This window comes from Oncorhynchus nerka, linkage group LG12 (genome assembly GCF_034236695.1).
Source record: "Oncorhynchus nerka isolate Pitt River linkage group LG12, Oner_Uvic_2.0, whole genome shotgun sequence".
NCBI classification, from domain to species: domain Eukaryota; kingdom Metazoa; phylum Chordata; class Actinopteri; order Salmoniformes; family Salmonidae; genus Oncorhynchus; species Oncorhynchus nerka.
The window spans coordinates 92,889,106-92,908,874 of NC_088407.1; the positions used below are offsets into that span (position 1 = coordinate 92,889,106).

The 19,769-nt window shown below is 43.7% G+C and overlaps 1 protein-coding gene across 1 annotated transcript in view; it reads right to left on the minus strand.

Annotated features, from left to right (window-relative positions):
• The window catches only part of dnaaf9 (dynein axonemal assembly factor 9), a 140,907-nt gene that overhangs the window by 36,304 nt on the left and 84,834 nt on the right, over positions 1 to 19,769 (minus strand). Inside the window, exons 22-27 of the mRNA XM_065025980.1 lie at positions 16,854 to 16,939; positions 16,633 to 16,734; positions 11,321 to 11,438; positions 10,381 to 10,469; positions 7,618 to 7,752; positions 4,445 to 4,570 (exon numbers count right to left, since the gene is read on the minus strand). Coding sequence (XP_064882052.1) covers positions 4,445 to 4,570; positions 7,618 to 7,752; positions 10,381 to 10,469; positions 11,321 to 11,438; positions 16,633 to 16,734; positions 16,854 to 16,939 — 656 coding nt within the window. The remainder of the gene's footprint in view (positions 1 to 4,444; positions 4,571 to 7,617; positions 7,753 to 10,380; positions 10,470 to 11,320; positions 11,439 to 16,632; positions 16,735 to 16,853; positions 16,940 to 19,769) is intronic.

Here is a 19,769-nt window from a genome sequence, read left to right on the forward strand (position 1 = left end):
ACTTTGACCCTATAATGACATTTCGCTTGTTTGATTGCTTGCGGATCGGTTATAAGAAATGATAGCGGATTCATTCAGTTAAATAATAATTGGGTTGGAGTCTGCAAAACGGCTATCTTTTATACATTTAAGTTATGAATCTGAGCCTCACGCTTATCACCTGTGGAAGGAGGGGCTTCCAGCGAGGAAGGAGGGGCTTCCACCTCACCTAGCCTAGGCCATAGGCCTATATGTTTTAATATGGTTTGTATCACAACTAAAGTAGCCAAATAACTTCTTAAAATGAAGCACATTAATCTGCTTTACAACGGGTGTCGAGCCTAACTACATACATAAACAGCGTGTGAGTCTCAAGTTTGGGGAAGATAATGTTCACCATAGAAATGCACCTTTATAATAAAAGCATTACATGCATAACCGCATTTGTGGTTAGTTTTGATAATGGTGTTTTCCGCTAATGGAACATTTGCGCTTAGCGCCTACTACCATGTGCAAATCACTGTGGTTATAATGTGAAGAAATAGCCTAATACGTTATCCACATTTTAAGCTAAACGTTCTGATCGGTTGCCTCAAGCCACATTGCGGAATTTTTCATTAATGTTTTTATTCTAGAGGTTGTATTCATTTGGGATCTATCGCATCCCACATCTGTCCCAGACTATGTCTGGAATATTTATTTCTCGCACAGAATAGGTAAACTTTTGTACAATGGGGATAGTAAATAGACAGAGCTAGTGCTTTTGCTGTTCGTTAGGACTACTCATCTTGTTGGCTGACGAAAAGTAAATGTGGACAGTTCTTCCGATATCTTCAATATGGACCTTGGAATTGGATAAGGAGGTGTGCAGTTGCGTCCCTGATGTGTCGGTCTTCACTTGTAGCCTGTGAGAAAGACCCGATCACATGATGGAGAGCCGTGTGAGTGAGAGGTGCTTCGGAGTGCTCAGGGAGAAGGGCAGAATGCAGCACTCAGGGAGAAGGGCACAGCAGCCACTAGCCACAAAGTAATGTCTTTTTTTTAGGGTGCATTACGGTCACAAAGGGGATGCCACCGTGAAATTCGAGGCATAATCAAGTGCTTGTCAAACTATGACTGATGTAGTGTGTACAGCTTGCCAAAAAAAAAAACAGAGCTCATGCATTTCAACATACTTTTTCCCAAATCATCATTAGTGTCTCATCATGCAGCCTTACAATGTATTAAACATCAAAACATACAGGCCAACGTTTGTAGAACAACTAAAGTTACATTAACGACTCTAAATTAAGCATCTAGGAGGACCTGTTTCTTTGTTGACCTATCAACACAGAATAGCCACCTATTATCGTTTGGATAACGTATCCTTTCTATTTTATTAAGCTTTGTTCAATGGTAGTATTTAAACTATAAACCATAAATAAAGGCACGACATTCTAAGTAAATCTTGCCTGCTAAATGAACTAGTGTAGCCCACAGCCATATGTCACAGCCAGATCAGGACCTAACATAATGAACTAGTGTAGCCCACAGCCATATGTCACAGCCAGATCAGGACCTAACATAATGAACTAGTGTAGCCCACAGCCATATGGCACAGCCATATCAGGACCTAACATAAACTGTGTAACAGCCATATGTCACAGCCAGATCAGTAACATAATGAACTAGTGTAGCCCACAGCCAGATCAGGACCTAACATAATGAACTAGTGTAGCCAGCCAGATCAGGACCTAACATAATGAACTAGTGTAGCCCACAGCCAGATCAGGACCCTAACATAATGAACCCCACAGCCAGATCAGGACCCTAACATAATGAACTAGTGTAGCCCACAGCCAGATCAGGACCCTAACATAATGAACTAGTGTAGCCCACAGCCAGATCAGGACCCTAACATAATGAACTAGTGTAGCCCACAGCCAGATCAGGACCCTAACATAATGAACTAGTGTAGCCCACAGCCAACATAATGAACTAGTGTAGCCCACAGCCATATGGCAGCCAGATCAGGACCTAACATAATGAACTAGTGTAGCCCACAGCCAGATGGCACAGCCAGATCAGGACTTAACTAAATGAACTAGTGTAGCCCACAGCCAGATCAGGACCTAACATAATGAACTAGTGTAGCCCACAGCCATATGTCACAGCCAGATCAGGACCTAACATAATGAACTAGTGTAGCCCACAGCCAGATGGCACAGCCAGATCAGGACTTAACTAAATGAACTAGTGTAGCCCACAGCCAGATCAGGACCTAACATAATGAACTAGTGTAGCCCACAGCCATATGTCACAGCCAGATCAGGACCTAACATAATGAACTAGTGTAGCCCACAGCCATATGGCACAGCCATATCAGGACCTAACATAAGGACAACTAAATGAACTAGTGTAGCCCACAGCCATATGGCACAGCCAGATCAGGACCTAACATAATGAACTAGTGTAGCCCACAGCCATATGGCACAGCCAGATCAGGACCCTAACATAATGAACTAGTGTAGCCCACAGCCATATGGCACAGCCAGATCAGGACCCTAACATAATGAACTAGTGTAGCCCACAGCCATATGGCACAGCCAGATCAGGACCTAACATAATGAACTAGTGTAGCCCACAGCCATATGGCACAGCCAGATCAGGACCTAACATAATGAACTAGTGTAGCCCACAGCCATATGGCACAGCCAGATCAGGACCCTAACATAATGAACTAGTGTAGCCCACAGCCATATGGCACAGCCAGATCAGGACCTAACATAATGAACTAGTGTAGCCCACAGCCAGATCAGGACCTAACATAATGAACTAGTGTAGCCCACAGCCATATGTCACAGCCAGATCAGGACCTAACATAATGAACTAGTGTAGCCCACAGCCATATGGCACAGCCAGATCAGGACTTAACTAAATGAACTAGTGTAGCCCACAGCCATATGTCACAGCCAGATCAGGACCTAACATCAGGACAACTAAATGAACTAGTGTAGCCCACAGCCATATGGCACAGCCAGATCAGGACCCTAACATCAGGACAACTAAATGAACTAGTGTAGCCCACAGCCATATGTCACAGCCAGATCAGGACCCTAACATAAGGACAACTCAGAGTAAACTATTCTGTTCTTCTGAAGAAAAAAAAGACATTTCCTTTATATCATGTTTCTTTAGACCTGTATAAAATAAATAATGGATTTATTGTGAAGGTGTAGGATATATTACATGGATTTATTGTGAAGGTGTAGGATATATTACATGGATTTATTGTGAAGGTGTAGGATATATTACATGGATTTATGGTGAAGGTGTAGGATATATTACATGGATTTATGGTGAAGGTGTAGGATATATTACATGGATTTATGGTGAAGGTGTAGGATATATTACATGGATTTATTGTGAAGGTGTAGGATATATTACATGGATTTATTGTGAAGGTGTAGGATATATTACATGGATTTATTGTGAAGGTGTAGGATATATTACATGGATTTATTGTGAAGGTGTAGGATATATTACATGGATTTATGGTGAAGGTGTAGGATATATTACATGGATTTATGGTGAAGGTGTAGGATATATTACATGGATTTATGGTGAAGGTGTAGGATATATTACATGGATTTATGGTGAAGGTGTAGGATATATTACATGGATTTATTGTGAAGGTGTAGGATATATTACATGGATTTATTGTGAAGGTGTAGACTATATTACATGGATTTATTGTGATGGTGTAGGATATATTACATGGATTTATGGTGAAGGTGTAGGATATATTACATGGATTTATGGTGAAGGTGTAGGATATATTACATGGATTTATTGTGAAGGTGTAGGATATATTACATGGATTTATTGTGAAGGTGTAGGATATATTACATGGATTTATTGGAAGGTGTAGGATATATTACATGGTTTATGGTGAAGGTATATATTACATGGATTTATGGTGAAGGTGTAGGATATATTACATGGATTTATGGTGAAGGTGTAGGATATATTACATGGATTTATTGTGAAGGTGTAGGATATATTACATGGATTTATTGTGAAGGTGTAGGATATATTACATGGATTTATTGTGAAGGTGTAGGATATATTACATGGATTTATTGTGAAGGTGTAGGATATATTACATGGATTTATGGTGAAGGTGTAGACTATATTACATGGATTTATGGTGAAGGTGTAGGATATATTACATGGATTTATGGTGAAGGTGTAGACTATATTACATGGATTTATGGTGAAGGTGTAGGATATATTAAATTGATTTTTTTTAATAATTTTTTTTTTTAGATGTTTCAAAGGTCTGCATCAGTGGCTTGTAGGCTAAATTATTTTACGTTAATTAACGGTCAATTACCGTGAGAACGGCAGTTATTTGCTTGACAATCACTGTCTTGATCAAATTTCCGCCACAGCCTCATGTGTGACCAGTGGAAGGTGTCCTGACCTGTGTTCCATGTATGAGCTGAGAGGGTCCACACAGGCTGTGACCGCCCCGATGGTGAAACAGGCCTGGACCACAGCATCTGGATGGGACAGGACCGCCTGGACCACGTCTAATACATCTGTACATCTAGAGATAGAGACAGAGAGATAGTCAGGGTTAAGCCATCTAGAGATATAGATAATCTACACAGACACAGGAAAGAGATTTAACCAGTGGATTATAAACAGAAAGATCATCAGTGACACCAGCAGCTAATGGAGGATATATCTGTCTGGTTGACTTCTTTACGCTACATGCTACTATAACAGAGCTAATGGAGGGTATATCTGTCTGGTTGACTTCTTTACGCTACATGCTACTATAACAGAGCTAATGGAGGGTATATCTGTCTGGTTGACTTCTGTAAGCTACATGCTACTATAACAGAGCTAATGGAGGGTATATCTGTCTGGTTGACTTCTTTACGCTACATGCTACTATAACAGAGCTAATGGAGGGTATATCTGTCTGGTTGACTTCTGTAAGCTACATGCTACTATAACAGAGCTAATGGAGGGTATATCTGTCTGGTTGACTTCTGTAAGCTACATGCTACTATAACAGAGCTAATGGAGGGTATATCTGTCTGGTTGACTTCTGTAAGCTACATGCTACTATAACAGAGCTAATGGAGGGTATATCTGTCTGGTTGACTTCTTTACGCTACATGCTACTATAACAGAGCTAATGGAGGGTATATCTGTCTGGTTGACTTCTGTAAGCTACATGCTACTATAACAGAGCTAATGGAGGGTATATCTGTCTGGTTGACTTCTTTACGCTACATGCTACTATAACAGAGCTAATGGAGGGTATATCTGTCTGGTTGACTTCTGTAAGCTACATGCTACTATAACAGAGCTAATGGAGGGTATATCTGTCTGGTTGACTTCTGTAAGCTACATGCTACTATAACAGAGCTAATGGAGGGTATATCTGTCTGGTTGACTTCTGTAAGCTACATGCTACTATAACAGAGCTAATGGAGGGTATATCTGTCTGGTTGACTTCTTTACGCTACATGCTACTATAACAGAGCTAATGGAGGGTATATCTGTCTGGTTGACTTCTGTAAGCTACATGCTACTATAACAGAGCTAATGGAGGGTATATCTGTCTGGTTGACTTCTGTAAGCTACATGATACTATAACAGAGCTAATGGAGGGTATATCTGTCTGGTTGACTTCTGTAAGCTACATGATACTATAACAGAGCTAATGGAGGGTATATCTGTCTGGTTGACTTCTGTAAGCTACATGCTACTATAACAGAGCTAATGGAGGGTATATCTGTCTGGTTGACTTCTGTAAGCTACATGCTACTATAACAGAGCTAATGGAGGGTATATCTGTCTGGTTGACTTCTTTACGCTACATGCTACTATAACAGAGCTAATGGAGGGTATATCTGTCTGGTTGACTTCTGTAAGCTACATGCTACTATAACAGAGCTAATGGAGGGTATATCTGTCTGGTTGACTTCTGTAAGCTACATGCTACTATAACAGAGCTAATGGAGGGTATATCTGTCTGGTTGACTTCTGTAAGCTACATGCTACTATAACAGAGCTAATGGAGGGTATATCTGTCTGGTTGACTTCTTTACGCTACATGCTACTATAACAGAGCTAATGGAGGGTATATCTGTCTGGTTGACTTCTGTAAGCTACATGCTACTATAACAGAGCTAATGGAGGATATATCGATCTGGTTGACTTCTGTAAGCTACATGCTACTATAACAGAGCTAATGGAGGGTATATCTGTCTGGTTGACTTCTGTAAGCTACATGATACTATAACAGAGCTAATGGAGGGTATATCTGTCTGGTTGACTTCTGTAAGCTACATGCTACTATAACAGAGCTAATGGAGGGTATATCTGTCTGGTTGACTTCTTTACGCTACATGCTACTATAACAGAGCTAATGGAGGGTATATCTGTCTGGTTGACTTCTGTAAGCTACATGCTACTATAACAGAGCTAATGGAGGGTATATCTGTCTGGTTGACTTCTGTAAGCTACATGGAACTATAACAGAGCTAATGGAGGATATATCGATCTGGTTGACTTCTGTAAGCTACATGCTACTATAACAGAGCTAATGGAGGGTATATCTGTCTGGTTGACTTCTGTAAGCTACATGATACTATAACAGAGCTAATGGAGGGTATATCTGTCTGGTTGACTTCTGTAAGCTACATGATACTATAACAGAGCTAATGGAGGGTATATCTGTCTGGTTGACTTCTGTAAGCTACTATAACAGAGCTAATGGAGGGTATATCTGTCTGGTTGACTTCTTTACGCTACATGCTACTATAACAGAGCTAATGGAGGGTATATCTGTCTGGTTGACTTCTGTAAGCTACATGCTACTATAACAGAGCTAATGGAGGATATATCGATCTGGTTGACTTCTGTAAGCTACATGCTACTATAACAGAGCTAATGGAGGGTATATCTGTCTGGTTGACTTCTGTAAGCTACATGATACTATAACAGAGCTAATGGAGGGTATATCTGTCTGGTTGACTTCTGTAAGCTACATGATACTATAACAGAGCTAATGGAGGGTATATCTGTCTGGTTGACTTCTGTAAGCTACATGATACTATAACAGAGCTAATGGAGGGTATATCTGTCTGGTTGACTTCTGTAAGCTACATGCTACTATAACAGAGCTAATGGAGGATATATCGATCTGGTTGACTTCTGTAAGCTACATGCTACTATAACAGAGCTAATGGAGGGTATATCTGTCTGGTTGACTTCTGTAAGCTACATGCTACTATAACAGAGCTAATGGAGGGTATATCTGTCTGGTTGACTTCTTTACGCTACATGCTACTATAACAGAGCTAATGGAGGGTATATCTGTCTGGTTGACTTCTGTAAGCTACATGCTACTATAACAGAGCTAATGGAGGGTATATCTGTCTGGTTGACTTCTTTATGCTACATGCTACTATAACAGAGCTAATGGAGGGTATATCTGTCTGGTTGACTTCTGTAAGCTACATGCTACTATAACAGAGCTAATGGAGGGTATATCTGTCTGGTTGACTTCTTTACGCTACATGCTACTATAAGAGATGATCTTAGAGACCGGTACACAGCTTAATGTGTACATACCCAGGAGTGAGCAGCAGTAGTCGGGGCTTCCCTCCAGGTGCTCTCTGTGTCTCCAGGAAGCAGGACAGGTAGCGCTGGAAGTGGGAGGTGGAGAAACAATCACTGCAGTCTGGACCTGGACGGTAGACAACCCACCTACACATCAACACACACAGGGGAAACACTACAGTTAGACACAATCACTGCAGTCTGGTCCTGGACGGTAGACAACCCACCTGGTAGAATATACACACACCGTTAGGAACACCACAGTGGGGAACACCACAGTTAGGAACACCACAGTGGGGAACACCACAGTTGGGAACACCACAGTGGGGAACACCACAGTTAGGAACACCACAGTGGGGAACACCACAGTGGGGAACACCACAGTGGGGAACACCACAGTTAGGAACACCACAGTAGGGAACACCACAGTTAGGAACACCACAGTTAGGAACACCACAGTGGGGAACACCACAGTTAGGAACACCACAGTTAGGAACACCAGAGTGGGGAACACCACAGTGGGGAACACCACATTTAGGAACACCACAGTTAGGAACACCACAGTTAGGAACACCACAGTGGGGAACACCAGTGGGGAACACCACAGTTGGGAACACCACAGTGGGGAACACCACAGAGGGGAACACCACAGTGGGGAACACCACAGTTAGGAACACCACAGTGGGGAACACCACAGTTAGGAACACCACAGTTAGGAACACCATAGTGGGGAACACCACAGTTGGGAACACCACAGTGAGGAACACCACAGTGGGGAACACCACAGTGGGGAACACCAGAGTGGGGAACACCACAGTTAGGAACACCACAGTGGGGAACACCACAGTGGGGAACACCACAGTTAGGAACACCACAGTGGGGAACACCACCGTTAGGAACACCACAGTTAGGGACACCACAGTTAGGAACACCACTGTTAGGAACACCACAGAGGGGAACACCACAGTTAGGAACACCACAGTTAGGAACACCACAGTTAGGAACACCACAGAGGGGAACATCACAGTTAGGAACACCACAGTTAGGAACACCACAGTTGGGAACACCACAGTGGGGAACACCACAGTTAGGAACACCACAGTGGGGAACACCACAGTGGGGAACACCACAGTTAGGAACACCACCGTTAGGAACACCACCGTTAGGAACACCACAGTTAGGGACACCACTGTTAGGAACACCACAGAGGGGAACACCACAGTTAGGAACACCACAGAGGGGAACATCACAGTTAGGAACACCACAGTTAGAAACACCACAGTGGGGAACACCACAGTGGGGAACACCACAGTTAGGAACACCACAGTGGGGAACACCACAGTGGGGAACACCACAGTGGGGAACACCACAGTTAATAACACCACAGTTAGGAACACCATAGTGGGGAACACCACAGTTAGGAACACCACAGTTAGGAACACCACAGTTGGGAACACCACAGTGGGGAACACCACAGTTAGGAACACCACAGTTAGGAACACCACAGTTGGGAACACCACAGTGGGGAACACCACAGTTAGGAACACCACAGTTAGGAACACCACAGTTAGGAACACCACAGTTAGGAACACCATAGTGGGGAACACCACAGTTAGGAACACCACAGTTAGGAACACCACAGAGGGGAACACCACAGTTAGGAACACCACAGAGGGGAACACCACAGTTAGGAACACCATAGTGGGGAACACCACAGTTGGGAACACCACAGTGGGGAACACCACAGTGGGGAACACCATAGTGGGGAACACCACAGTGGGGAACACCACAGTTAGGAACACCACAGTGGGGAACACCACAATTAGGAACACCACAGTTAGGAACAACCACAGTTAGGAACACCACAGTTAGGAACACCACAGTTAGGAACACCACAGTGGGGAACACCATAGTGGGGAACACCACAGTTGGGAACACCACAGTGGGGAACACCACAGTGGGGAACACCACAGTTAGGAACACCACAGTGGGGAACACCACAGTTAGGAACACCACAGTGGGGAACACCACCGTTGGGAACACCACAGTGGGGAACACCACAGTTAGGAACACCACAGTTAGGAACACCACAGTGGGGAACACCACAGTTAGGAACACCACAGTTAGGAACACCACAGTGGGGAACACCACAGTGGGGAACACCACAGTTAGGAACACCACAGTGGGGAACACCACAGTTAGGAACACCACAGAGGGGAACACCACAGTTAGGAACACCACAGTGGGGAACACCACAGTTAGGAACACCACAGTGGGGAACACCACAGTTAGGAACAACCACAGTTAGGAACACCACAGTTAGGAACACCACAGAGGGGAACACCACAGTTAGGAACACCACAGTGGGGAACACCACAGTTAGGAACACCACAGTGGGGAACACCACAGTTAGGAACAACCACAGTTAGGAACACCACAGTTAGGAACACCACAGTTAGGAACACCACAGTGGGGAACACCACAGTGGGGAACACCACAGTTAGGAACACCACAGTGGGGAACACCACAGTTAGGAACACCACAGTTAGGAACACCACCGTGGGTAACACCACAGTTAGGAACACCACAGTTAGGAACACCACAGTGGGGAACACCACAGTTAGGAACACCACAGTTAGGAACACCACCGTGGGGAACACCACAGCGGGGAACACCACCGTGGGGAACACCACAGCGGGGAACACCACCGTGGGGAACACCACAGTCAGACACATACTGTACTGTGGGTCAGAGTTATAGTTCTTATTGTCTCACCTTCCTCCTTCTCTATTCAGCTGGACCAGGAAGTTAACCAGTCTGTTCTTGTGGCTGCCCGGTAGTCCAGAGATGATGGTTATAACCACCTGTTATCATACAAACACACAGGTACATCAGACTCCTGGACAATCAACAACATGTGGGAAGTAGTGGGAGCTGGGAAGACAGAATAGTCATCTGTATTAGTTACCTTGTCAACTGTCCTGTGAGAGGGTTGGTTACCTTGTCAGTCTGTCCTGTGAGAGGGTTGGTTACCTTGTCAGTCTGTCCTGTGAGAGGGTTGGTTACCTTGTCAGTCTGTCCTGTGAGAGGGTTGGTTACCTTGTCAACTGTCCTGTGAGAGGGTTGGTTACCTTGTCAGTCTGTCCTGTGAGAGGGTTGGTTACCTTGTCAACTGTCCTGTGAGAGGGTTGGTTACCTTGTCAACTGTCCTGTGAGAGGGTTGGTTACCTTGTCAGTCTGTCCTGTGAGAGGGTTGGTTACCTTGTCAACTGTCCTGTGAGAGGGTTGGTTACCTTGTCAACTGTCCTGTGAGAGGGTTGGTTACCCTGTCAACTGTCCTGTGAGAGGGTTGGTTACCTTGTCAGTCTGTCCTGTGAGAGGGTTGGTTACCTTGTCAACTGTCCTGTGAGAGGGTTGGTTACCTTGTCAACTGTCCTGTGAGAGGGTTGGTTACCCTGTCAACTGTCCTGTGAGAGGGTTGGTTACCTTGTCAGTCTGTCCTGTGAGAGGATTGGTTACCTTGTCAACTGTCCTGTGAGAGGGTTGGTTACCCTGTCAACTGTCCTGTGAGAGGGTTGGTTACCTTGTCAGTCTGTCCTGTGAGAGGGTTGGTTACCTTGTCAGTCTGTCCTGTGAGAGGGTTGGTTACCTTGTCAGTCTGTCCTGTGAGAGGGTTGGTTACCTTGTCAGTCTGTCCTGTGAGAGGGTTGGTTACCTTGTCAGTGCGTCCTGCCAGAGGGTTCCTGGTGTCTGGCGTGGAGAACAGTGCCCCCAGGTGGTCATCCTGGATGGGCTCCTGACCCACACTGCTCAGAGCAAAGTGCTGCAGGAACCTGTTGCAACACAGCAGCATTAGGAAGCATGTTGTGGTGGTTCAATGGGAGAACACTTGGGCTATTGGCAGGCAGGGTGGGACATCTACACATATATACTACTGGTCAAAAGATTGAGGTCACTTAGAAATGTCCTTGTTTTTTAAAGAAAATCACATTTTTTTGTCCATTGCAATAACATCAAATTGATCAGAAATACAGTGTAGACATTGTTAATGTGGTAAATTACTATTGTAGCTACATGTAGCTACATCTACATAGGTGTACAGAGGCCTGTTATCAGCAACCATCACTCCTGTGTCCCAATGGCACGTTGTGTTAGCTAATCCAAGTTTATCATTTTAAAAGGCTTAGAAAACCCTTTTGCAATTATGTTAGCACAGCTAAAAACCGTTGTCCAGATTAAAGAAGCAATAAAACTGGCCTTCTTTAGACTAGTTGAGTATCTGGAGCATCAGAATTTGCGGGTTCGATTACAGGCTCAAAATGTCCAGAAACAAAGAACTTTATTCTGAAACTCGTCAGTCTATTCTTGTTCTGAAAAATGAAGGCTATTCCATGAGAGAAATTGCCAAGAAACTGAAGACCTCGTACAACGTTGTGTGCTACTCCCTTCACAGAACAGCGCAAACTGGCTCTAACCATAATAGAAAGAGGAGTGGGAGGCCCTGGTGTACAACTGAGCAAGAGGACAAGTACATTAGCACCTCACAAGTCCTCAACTGGCAGCTTCATTAAATAGTACCCGCAAAACACCAGTCTCAACGTCAACAGTGAAGAGGTGACTGAAGGATGCTGGCCTTCTAGGCAGAGTTCTTCTGTCCAGTCTCAACATCAACAGTGAAGAGGTGACTGAAGGATGCTGGCCTTCTAGGCAGAGTTCTTCTGTCCAGTCTCAACATCAACAGTGAAGAGGTGACTGAAGGATGCTGGCCTTCTAGGCAGAGTTCTTCTGTCCAGTCTCAACGTCAACAGTGAAGAGGTGACTGAAGGATGCTGGCCTTCTAGGCAGAGTTCCTCTGTCCAGTCTCAACGTCAACAGTGAAGAGGTGACTGAAGGATGCTGGCCTTCTAGGCAGAGTTCCTCTGTCCAGTCTCAACGTCAACAGTGAAGAGGTGACTGAAGGATGCTGGCCTTCTAGGCAGAGTTCTTCTGTCCAGTCTCAACAGTGAAGAGGCGACTGAAGGATGCTGGCCTTCTAGGCAGAGTTCTTCTGTCCAGTCTCAACAGTGAAGAGGCGACTGAAGGATGCTGGCCTTCTAGGCAGAGTTCTTCTGTCCAGTCTCAACAGTGAAGAGGCGACTGAAGGATGCTGGCCTTCTAGGCAGAGTTCTTCTGTCCAGTCTCAACAGTGAAGAGGCGACTGAAGGATGCTGGCCTTCTAGGCAGAGTTTCTCTGTCCAGTGTCTGTGTTCTTTTGCCCATCTTAATATTTTATTTTTATTGGCCAGTCTGAGATATGGCTTTTTCTTTGCAACTCTGCCTAGAAGGCCAGCATCCTGGAGATGCCTCTTCACTGTTGACGTTGAGACTGATAAACTGAGAATGATAAACTTGCATTAGCTAACACAACATGCCATTGGAACACAGGAGTGATGGTTGCTGATAATGGGCCTCTGTACACATATGTAGATATTCCATTAAAAATCTGCCATTTCCAAGTACAATAGCCATTTACAACATTAACAATGTCTACACTGTATTTCTGATCAATTTGAAGTCATTTTAATGAACAAAAAATGTGCTCTTCTTTCATCAACATGGACATTTCTAAGTGATCTCAAACTTTTGAGCGGTAGTGTGTGTATATATATATATATTAGAGGTCGACCGATTAATCGGAATGGCCGATTAATTAGGGCCGATTTCAAGTTTTCATAACAAATTGGTAATCTGCATTTTTGGACGCCGATTATGGCCGATTACATTGCACTCCATGAGGAGACTGCTGACCACCTGTTACTCCACGAGGAGACTGCGTGGCAGGCTGACCACCTGTTACTCCATGAGGAGACTGCGTGGCAGGCTGACCACCTGTTACTCCATGAGGAGACTGCTGACCACCTGTTACTCCACGAGGAGACTGCGTGGCAGGCTGACCACCTGTTACTCCACGAGGAGACTGCGTGGCAGGCTGACCACCTGTTACTCCACGAGGAGACTGCGTGGCAGGCTGACCACCTGTTACTCCATGAGGAGACTGCTGACCACCTGTTACTCCATGAGGAGACTGCGTGGCAGGCTGACCACCTGTTACTCCACGAGGAGACTGCGTGGCAGGCTGACCACCTGTTACTCCATGAGGAGACTGCGTGGCAGGCTGACCACCTGTTACTCCATGAGGAGACTGCTGACCACCTGTTACTCCACGAGGAGACTGCGTGGCAGGCTGACCACCTGTTACTCCACGAGGAGACTGCGTGGCAGGCTGACCACCTGTTACTCCATGAGGAGACTGCTGACCACCTGTTACTCCATGAGGAGACTGCGTGGCAGGCTGACCACCTGTTACTCCACGAGGAGACTGCGTGGCAGGCTGACCACCTGTTACTCCATGAGGAGACTGCGTGGCAGGCTGACCACCTGTTACTCCATGAGGAGACTGCTGACCACCTGTTACTCCACGAGGAGACTGCGTGGCAGGCTGACCACCTGTTACTCCATGAGGAGACTGCGTGGCAGGCTGACCACCTGTTAATCCATGAGGAGACTGCTGACCACCTGTTACTCCATGAGGAGACTGCGTGGCAGGCTGACCACCTGTTACTCCACGAGGAGACTGCGTGGCAGGCTGACCACCTGTTACTCCACGAGGAGACTGCGTGGCAGGCTGACCACCTGTTACTCCACGAGGAGACTGCTGACCACCTGTTACTCCATGAGGAGACTGCGTGGCAGGCTGACCACCTGTTATGCGAGTGCAGCAAGGAGCCACGGTAAGTTGCTAGCTAGCATTAAACTTATCTTAACATAATCACTAGTTAACTACACATGGTTGATGATATTACGAGTTTAACTAGCTTGTCCTGCTTTGAATATAATCAATGCGCTGCCTGTTAATTTATTATCCAATCACAGCCTACTTCGCCAAACGGGTGATGATTTAACATTCGTGAAAAAAGAACTGTGGTTGCACCAATGTGTACCTAACCATAAACATCAATGCCTTCCTTAAGATCAATACACAAGCACATTCGTGAAAAAAGAACTGTGGTTGCACCAATGTGTACCTAACCATAAACATCAATGCCTTCCTTAAGATCAATACACAAGCACATTTTTTAAAACCTGCATATTTAGTTAATATTGCCTGCTAACATGAATTTCTTTTAACTAGGGTAATTGTGTTCTGTGCAAGCAGAGTCAGGGTATTATGCAGCAGTTTGGGCCGCCTGGCTCGTTGCGAACTGCGTGAAGACCATTTCTTCCTAACAAAGACCAAAATTAATTTGCCAGAATTGTACATAATTATGACATAACATTGAAGGTTGTGCACTGTAACAGCAATATTTAGACTTAGGGTTGCCGCCCGTTAGATAAAATACGTAACGGTTCCATATTTCACTTCCAGCATGAGTGAAGGATGCTTTGTTGCGAAATAGAAGCCAATTCTAGATTTAACTTTGGATTGGAGGTTTGACGTGAGTCTGGAAGGAGAGTTTACAGTCTAACCAGACACCTAAGTATTTGTAGTTGTTCACATATTCACAGAACCATCCAGAGTAGTGAGTAGTGATGCTGGACGGGCGGGCAGATGCAGGCAGCGATCGGTTGAAGAGCATGCATTTAATTTTACTTGTATTTAAGAGCAGTTGGAGGCCACGGAAGGAGAGTTGTATGGCATTGAAGCTCGTCTAGAGGGTTGTTATCACAATGTCCAAAGAAGGGCCAGAAGTATACAGAATGGTGTCGTCTGTGTAGAGGTCGATCAGAGACTCACCAGCAGCAAGAGCGACATCATTGATGTATACAGAGAAGAGAGTCGGCCCAAGAATTGAACCCTGTGGCACACCCATAGAGACTGCCAGAGGCCAGGACAAAAGGCCCTCCGATTTGACACACTGAACTCTATCAGAGAAGTACTTGGTGAACCAGGCGAGGCAATCATTTGAGAAAACAAGGCTGTCGAGTCTGCCGATGAGGATATGGTTATTGACAGTGTCGAAAGCCTTGGCCAGGTCGATGAATACGGCTGCACAGTACTGTCTGGCGGTTAAGATATTGTTTAGGACCTTGAGCGTGGCTGAGGTGCACCCCATGACCAGCTCGGAAACCAGATTGCATAGCGGAGAAGGTGCGGTGGGATTCTAAATGGTCGGTAATCTGTTTGTTGACTTGGTTTTCGAAGACCTTAGAAAGGCAGGGTAGGATAGATATTGGTCTGTAGCAGTTTGGGTCAAGAGTTTCCCCCCCTTTGAAGAGGGGGATGACCGCAGCTGCTTTCCAATCTTTGGGAATCTCAGACGACACGAAAGAGAGGTTGAACAGGCTAGTAATAGGGGTGGCAACAACTTCGGCAGATAATGTTAGAAAGGGTCCAGATTGTCTAGCCCGGCTGATTTGTAGGGGTCCAGATTTTGCAGCTCTTTCAGAACATCATGTCCTGAGCAAGGATTAAAAAAAAAATGTTTATATATATGTCCATGTCCTGTTCTGGTAGCTGGGACTATGAGGCCTTCAGGCTGCCTCTATGTGGTAGGTAGTGTATACTAAGTAGTGTATACTAGGTAGTGTATACTAGGCAATGTATACTAGGTAGTGTATACTAGGTAGTGTATACTAGGTAGTGTATATGTACATGTTCTGTTCTGGTAGCTGGGACTATGAGGCCTTCAGGCTGCCTCTATGTGGTAGGTAGTGTATACTAGGTCATGTATACTAGGTCATGTATACTAGGTAGTGTATACTAGGTAGTGTATACATACATCTCCTGTTCTGGTAGCTGGGACTATGAGGCCTTCAGGCTGCCTCTATGTGGTAGGTAGTGTATACTAGGTAGTGTATACTAGGTAATGTATACTAGGTCATGTATACTAGGTAGTGTATACATACATCTCCTGTTCTGGTAGCTGGGAGTATGAGGCCTTCAGGCTGCCTCTATGTGGTAGGTAGTGTATACTAGGTCATGTATACTAGGTAGTGTATACTAGGTAGTGTATACTAGGTCATGTATACTAGGTAGTGTATACATACATCTCCTGTTCTGGTAGCTGGGAGTATGAGGCCTTCAGGCTGCCTCTGCGTTTGGCCACCGGGGGGGCGTGGCAGTCATGCAACCACTGCAGTCTGGAGTGCCTTGAGGGACAACATGGATCAACAACATTACTCCTAATATTGACATTTCTGACAGATCAAAGTCAGACCACTTTACGTAGAAGTCGTAGACTAAGTGCCAGTTCGTTACTGTGACTCACATGTTCCTCTGATCCCAGGTCAGCTGTTCTCTGTCCACCAGCTGCAGAGAGAGTCCAGAGTCTGACCCCTGCCACACTGGTAACACCTGCAACAACAATACAACACCTAAACAACCACAATACAACACAACCACAATACAACACAACCACAATACAACACCTAAACAACCACAATACAACACCTAAACAACCACAATACAACACCTAAACAACCACAATACAACACAACCACAATACAACACCTAAACAACCACAATACAACACCTAAACAACCACAATACAACACCTAAACAACCACAATACAACACATAAACAACCACAATACAATACAACCACAATACAACACCTAAACAACCACAATACAACCACCATACAACACAACCACAATACAACACAACCACAATACAAATCCTAAACAACCACAATACAACACCTAAACAACCAACAATACAATACAACCACAATACAACACCTAAACAACCACAATACAACCACAATACAACACCTAAACAACCACAATACAACCACAATACAACACCTAAACAACCACAATACAACACAAACAACCACAATACAACACAAACAACCACAATACAACACCTAAACAACCACAATATAACACCTAAACAACCACAATACAACACCTAAACAACCACAATACAACACCTAAACAACCACAATATAACACAACCAAAATACAACACCTAAACAACCACAATATAACACAACCACAATACAACACCTAAACAACCACAATACAAACAGATAAACAACCACAATACAACACCTAAACAACCACAATACAACACAACCACAATACAACACCTAAACAACCACAATACAACACAACCACAATACAACACCTAAACAACCACAATACAACACAACCACAATACAACACCTAAACAACCACAATACAATACAACCACAATTCAACACATAAACAACCACAATTCAACACATAAACAACCACAATACAACATCTAAACAACCACAATACAACATCTAAACAACCACAATACAAATCCTAAACAACCACAATACAACACCTAAACAACCACAATACAACCACAATACAACACCTAAACAACCACAATACAACACATAAACAACCACAATACAACACAACCACAATACAACACAACCACAATACAACACCTAAACAACCACAATACAACCACAATACAACACATAAACAACCACAATACAATACAACCACAATACAACACCTAAACAACCACAATACAACCACCACAATACAACACCTAAACAACCACAATACAACACCTAAACAACCACAATACAACCACAATACAACACATAAACAACCACAATACAATACATAAACAACCACAATACAACACATAAACAACCACGATACAACACCTAAACAACCACAATACAACACCTAAACAACCACCATACAACACAACCACAATACAACACCTAAACAACCACAATACAACACCTAAACAACCACAATACAACACAACCACAATACAATACAACCACAATACAACACCTAAACAACCACAATACAATACAACCACAATACAACACCTAAACAACCACAATACAACACAACCACAATACAATACAACCACAATACAACACCTAAACAACCACAATACAATACAACCACAATACAACACCTAAACAACCACAATACAACACACAAACAACCACAACACAACCACAATACAACACCTAAACAACCACAATACAACACCTAAACAACCACAATACAACCACAATACAACACCTAAACAACCACAATACAACACCTAAACAACCACAACACAACCACAATACAACACCTAAACAACCACAATACAACACATAAACAACTACAATACAACACAACCACAATACAACACAACCACAATACAACACAACCACAATACAACACCTAAACAACCACAATACAACACATAAACAACCACAATACAATACAACCACAATACAACACCTAAACAACCACAATACAACACCTAAACAACCACAATACAACACAACCACAATACAACACAACCACAACACATAAACAACCACAATACAACACCTAAACAACCACAATACAACACCTAAACAACCACAATACAACACCTAAACAACCACAATACAACACATAAACAACCACAATACAATACAACCACAATACAACACATAAACAACCACAATACAACACAACCACAATACAACACAACCACAATACAATACAACCACAATACAACACCTAAACAACCACAATACAACACCTAAACAACCACAATACAACACCTAAACAACCACAATACAACACAACCACAATACAACACCTAAACAACCACAATACAACACAACCACAATACAACACCTAAACAACCACAATACAATACAACCACAATACAACACATAAACAACCACAATACAACACCTAAACAACCACAATACAACACAACCACAATACAACACCTAAACAACCACAATACAACACCTAAAAACAACCACAATACAATACAACCACAATACAACACCTAAACAACCACAATACAACACCTAAACAACCACAATACAATACATAAACAACCACCATACAACACATAAACAACCACAACACAACACCTAAACAACCACAATACAACACCTAAACAACCACAATACAACACATAAACAACCACAATACAACACAACCACAATACAACACCTAAACAACCACAATACAACCACCATACAACACAACCACAATACAACACAACCACAATACAAATCCTAAACAACCACAATACAACACCTAAACAACCACAATACAATACAACCACAATACAACACCTAAACAACCACAATACAACCACAATACAACACCTAAACAACCACAATACAACCACAATACAACACCTAAACAACCACAATACAACACAAACAACCACAATACAA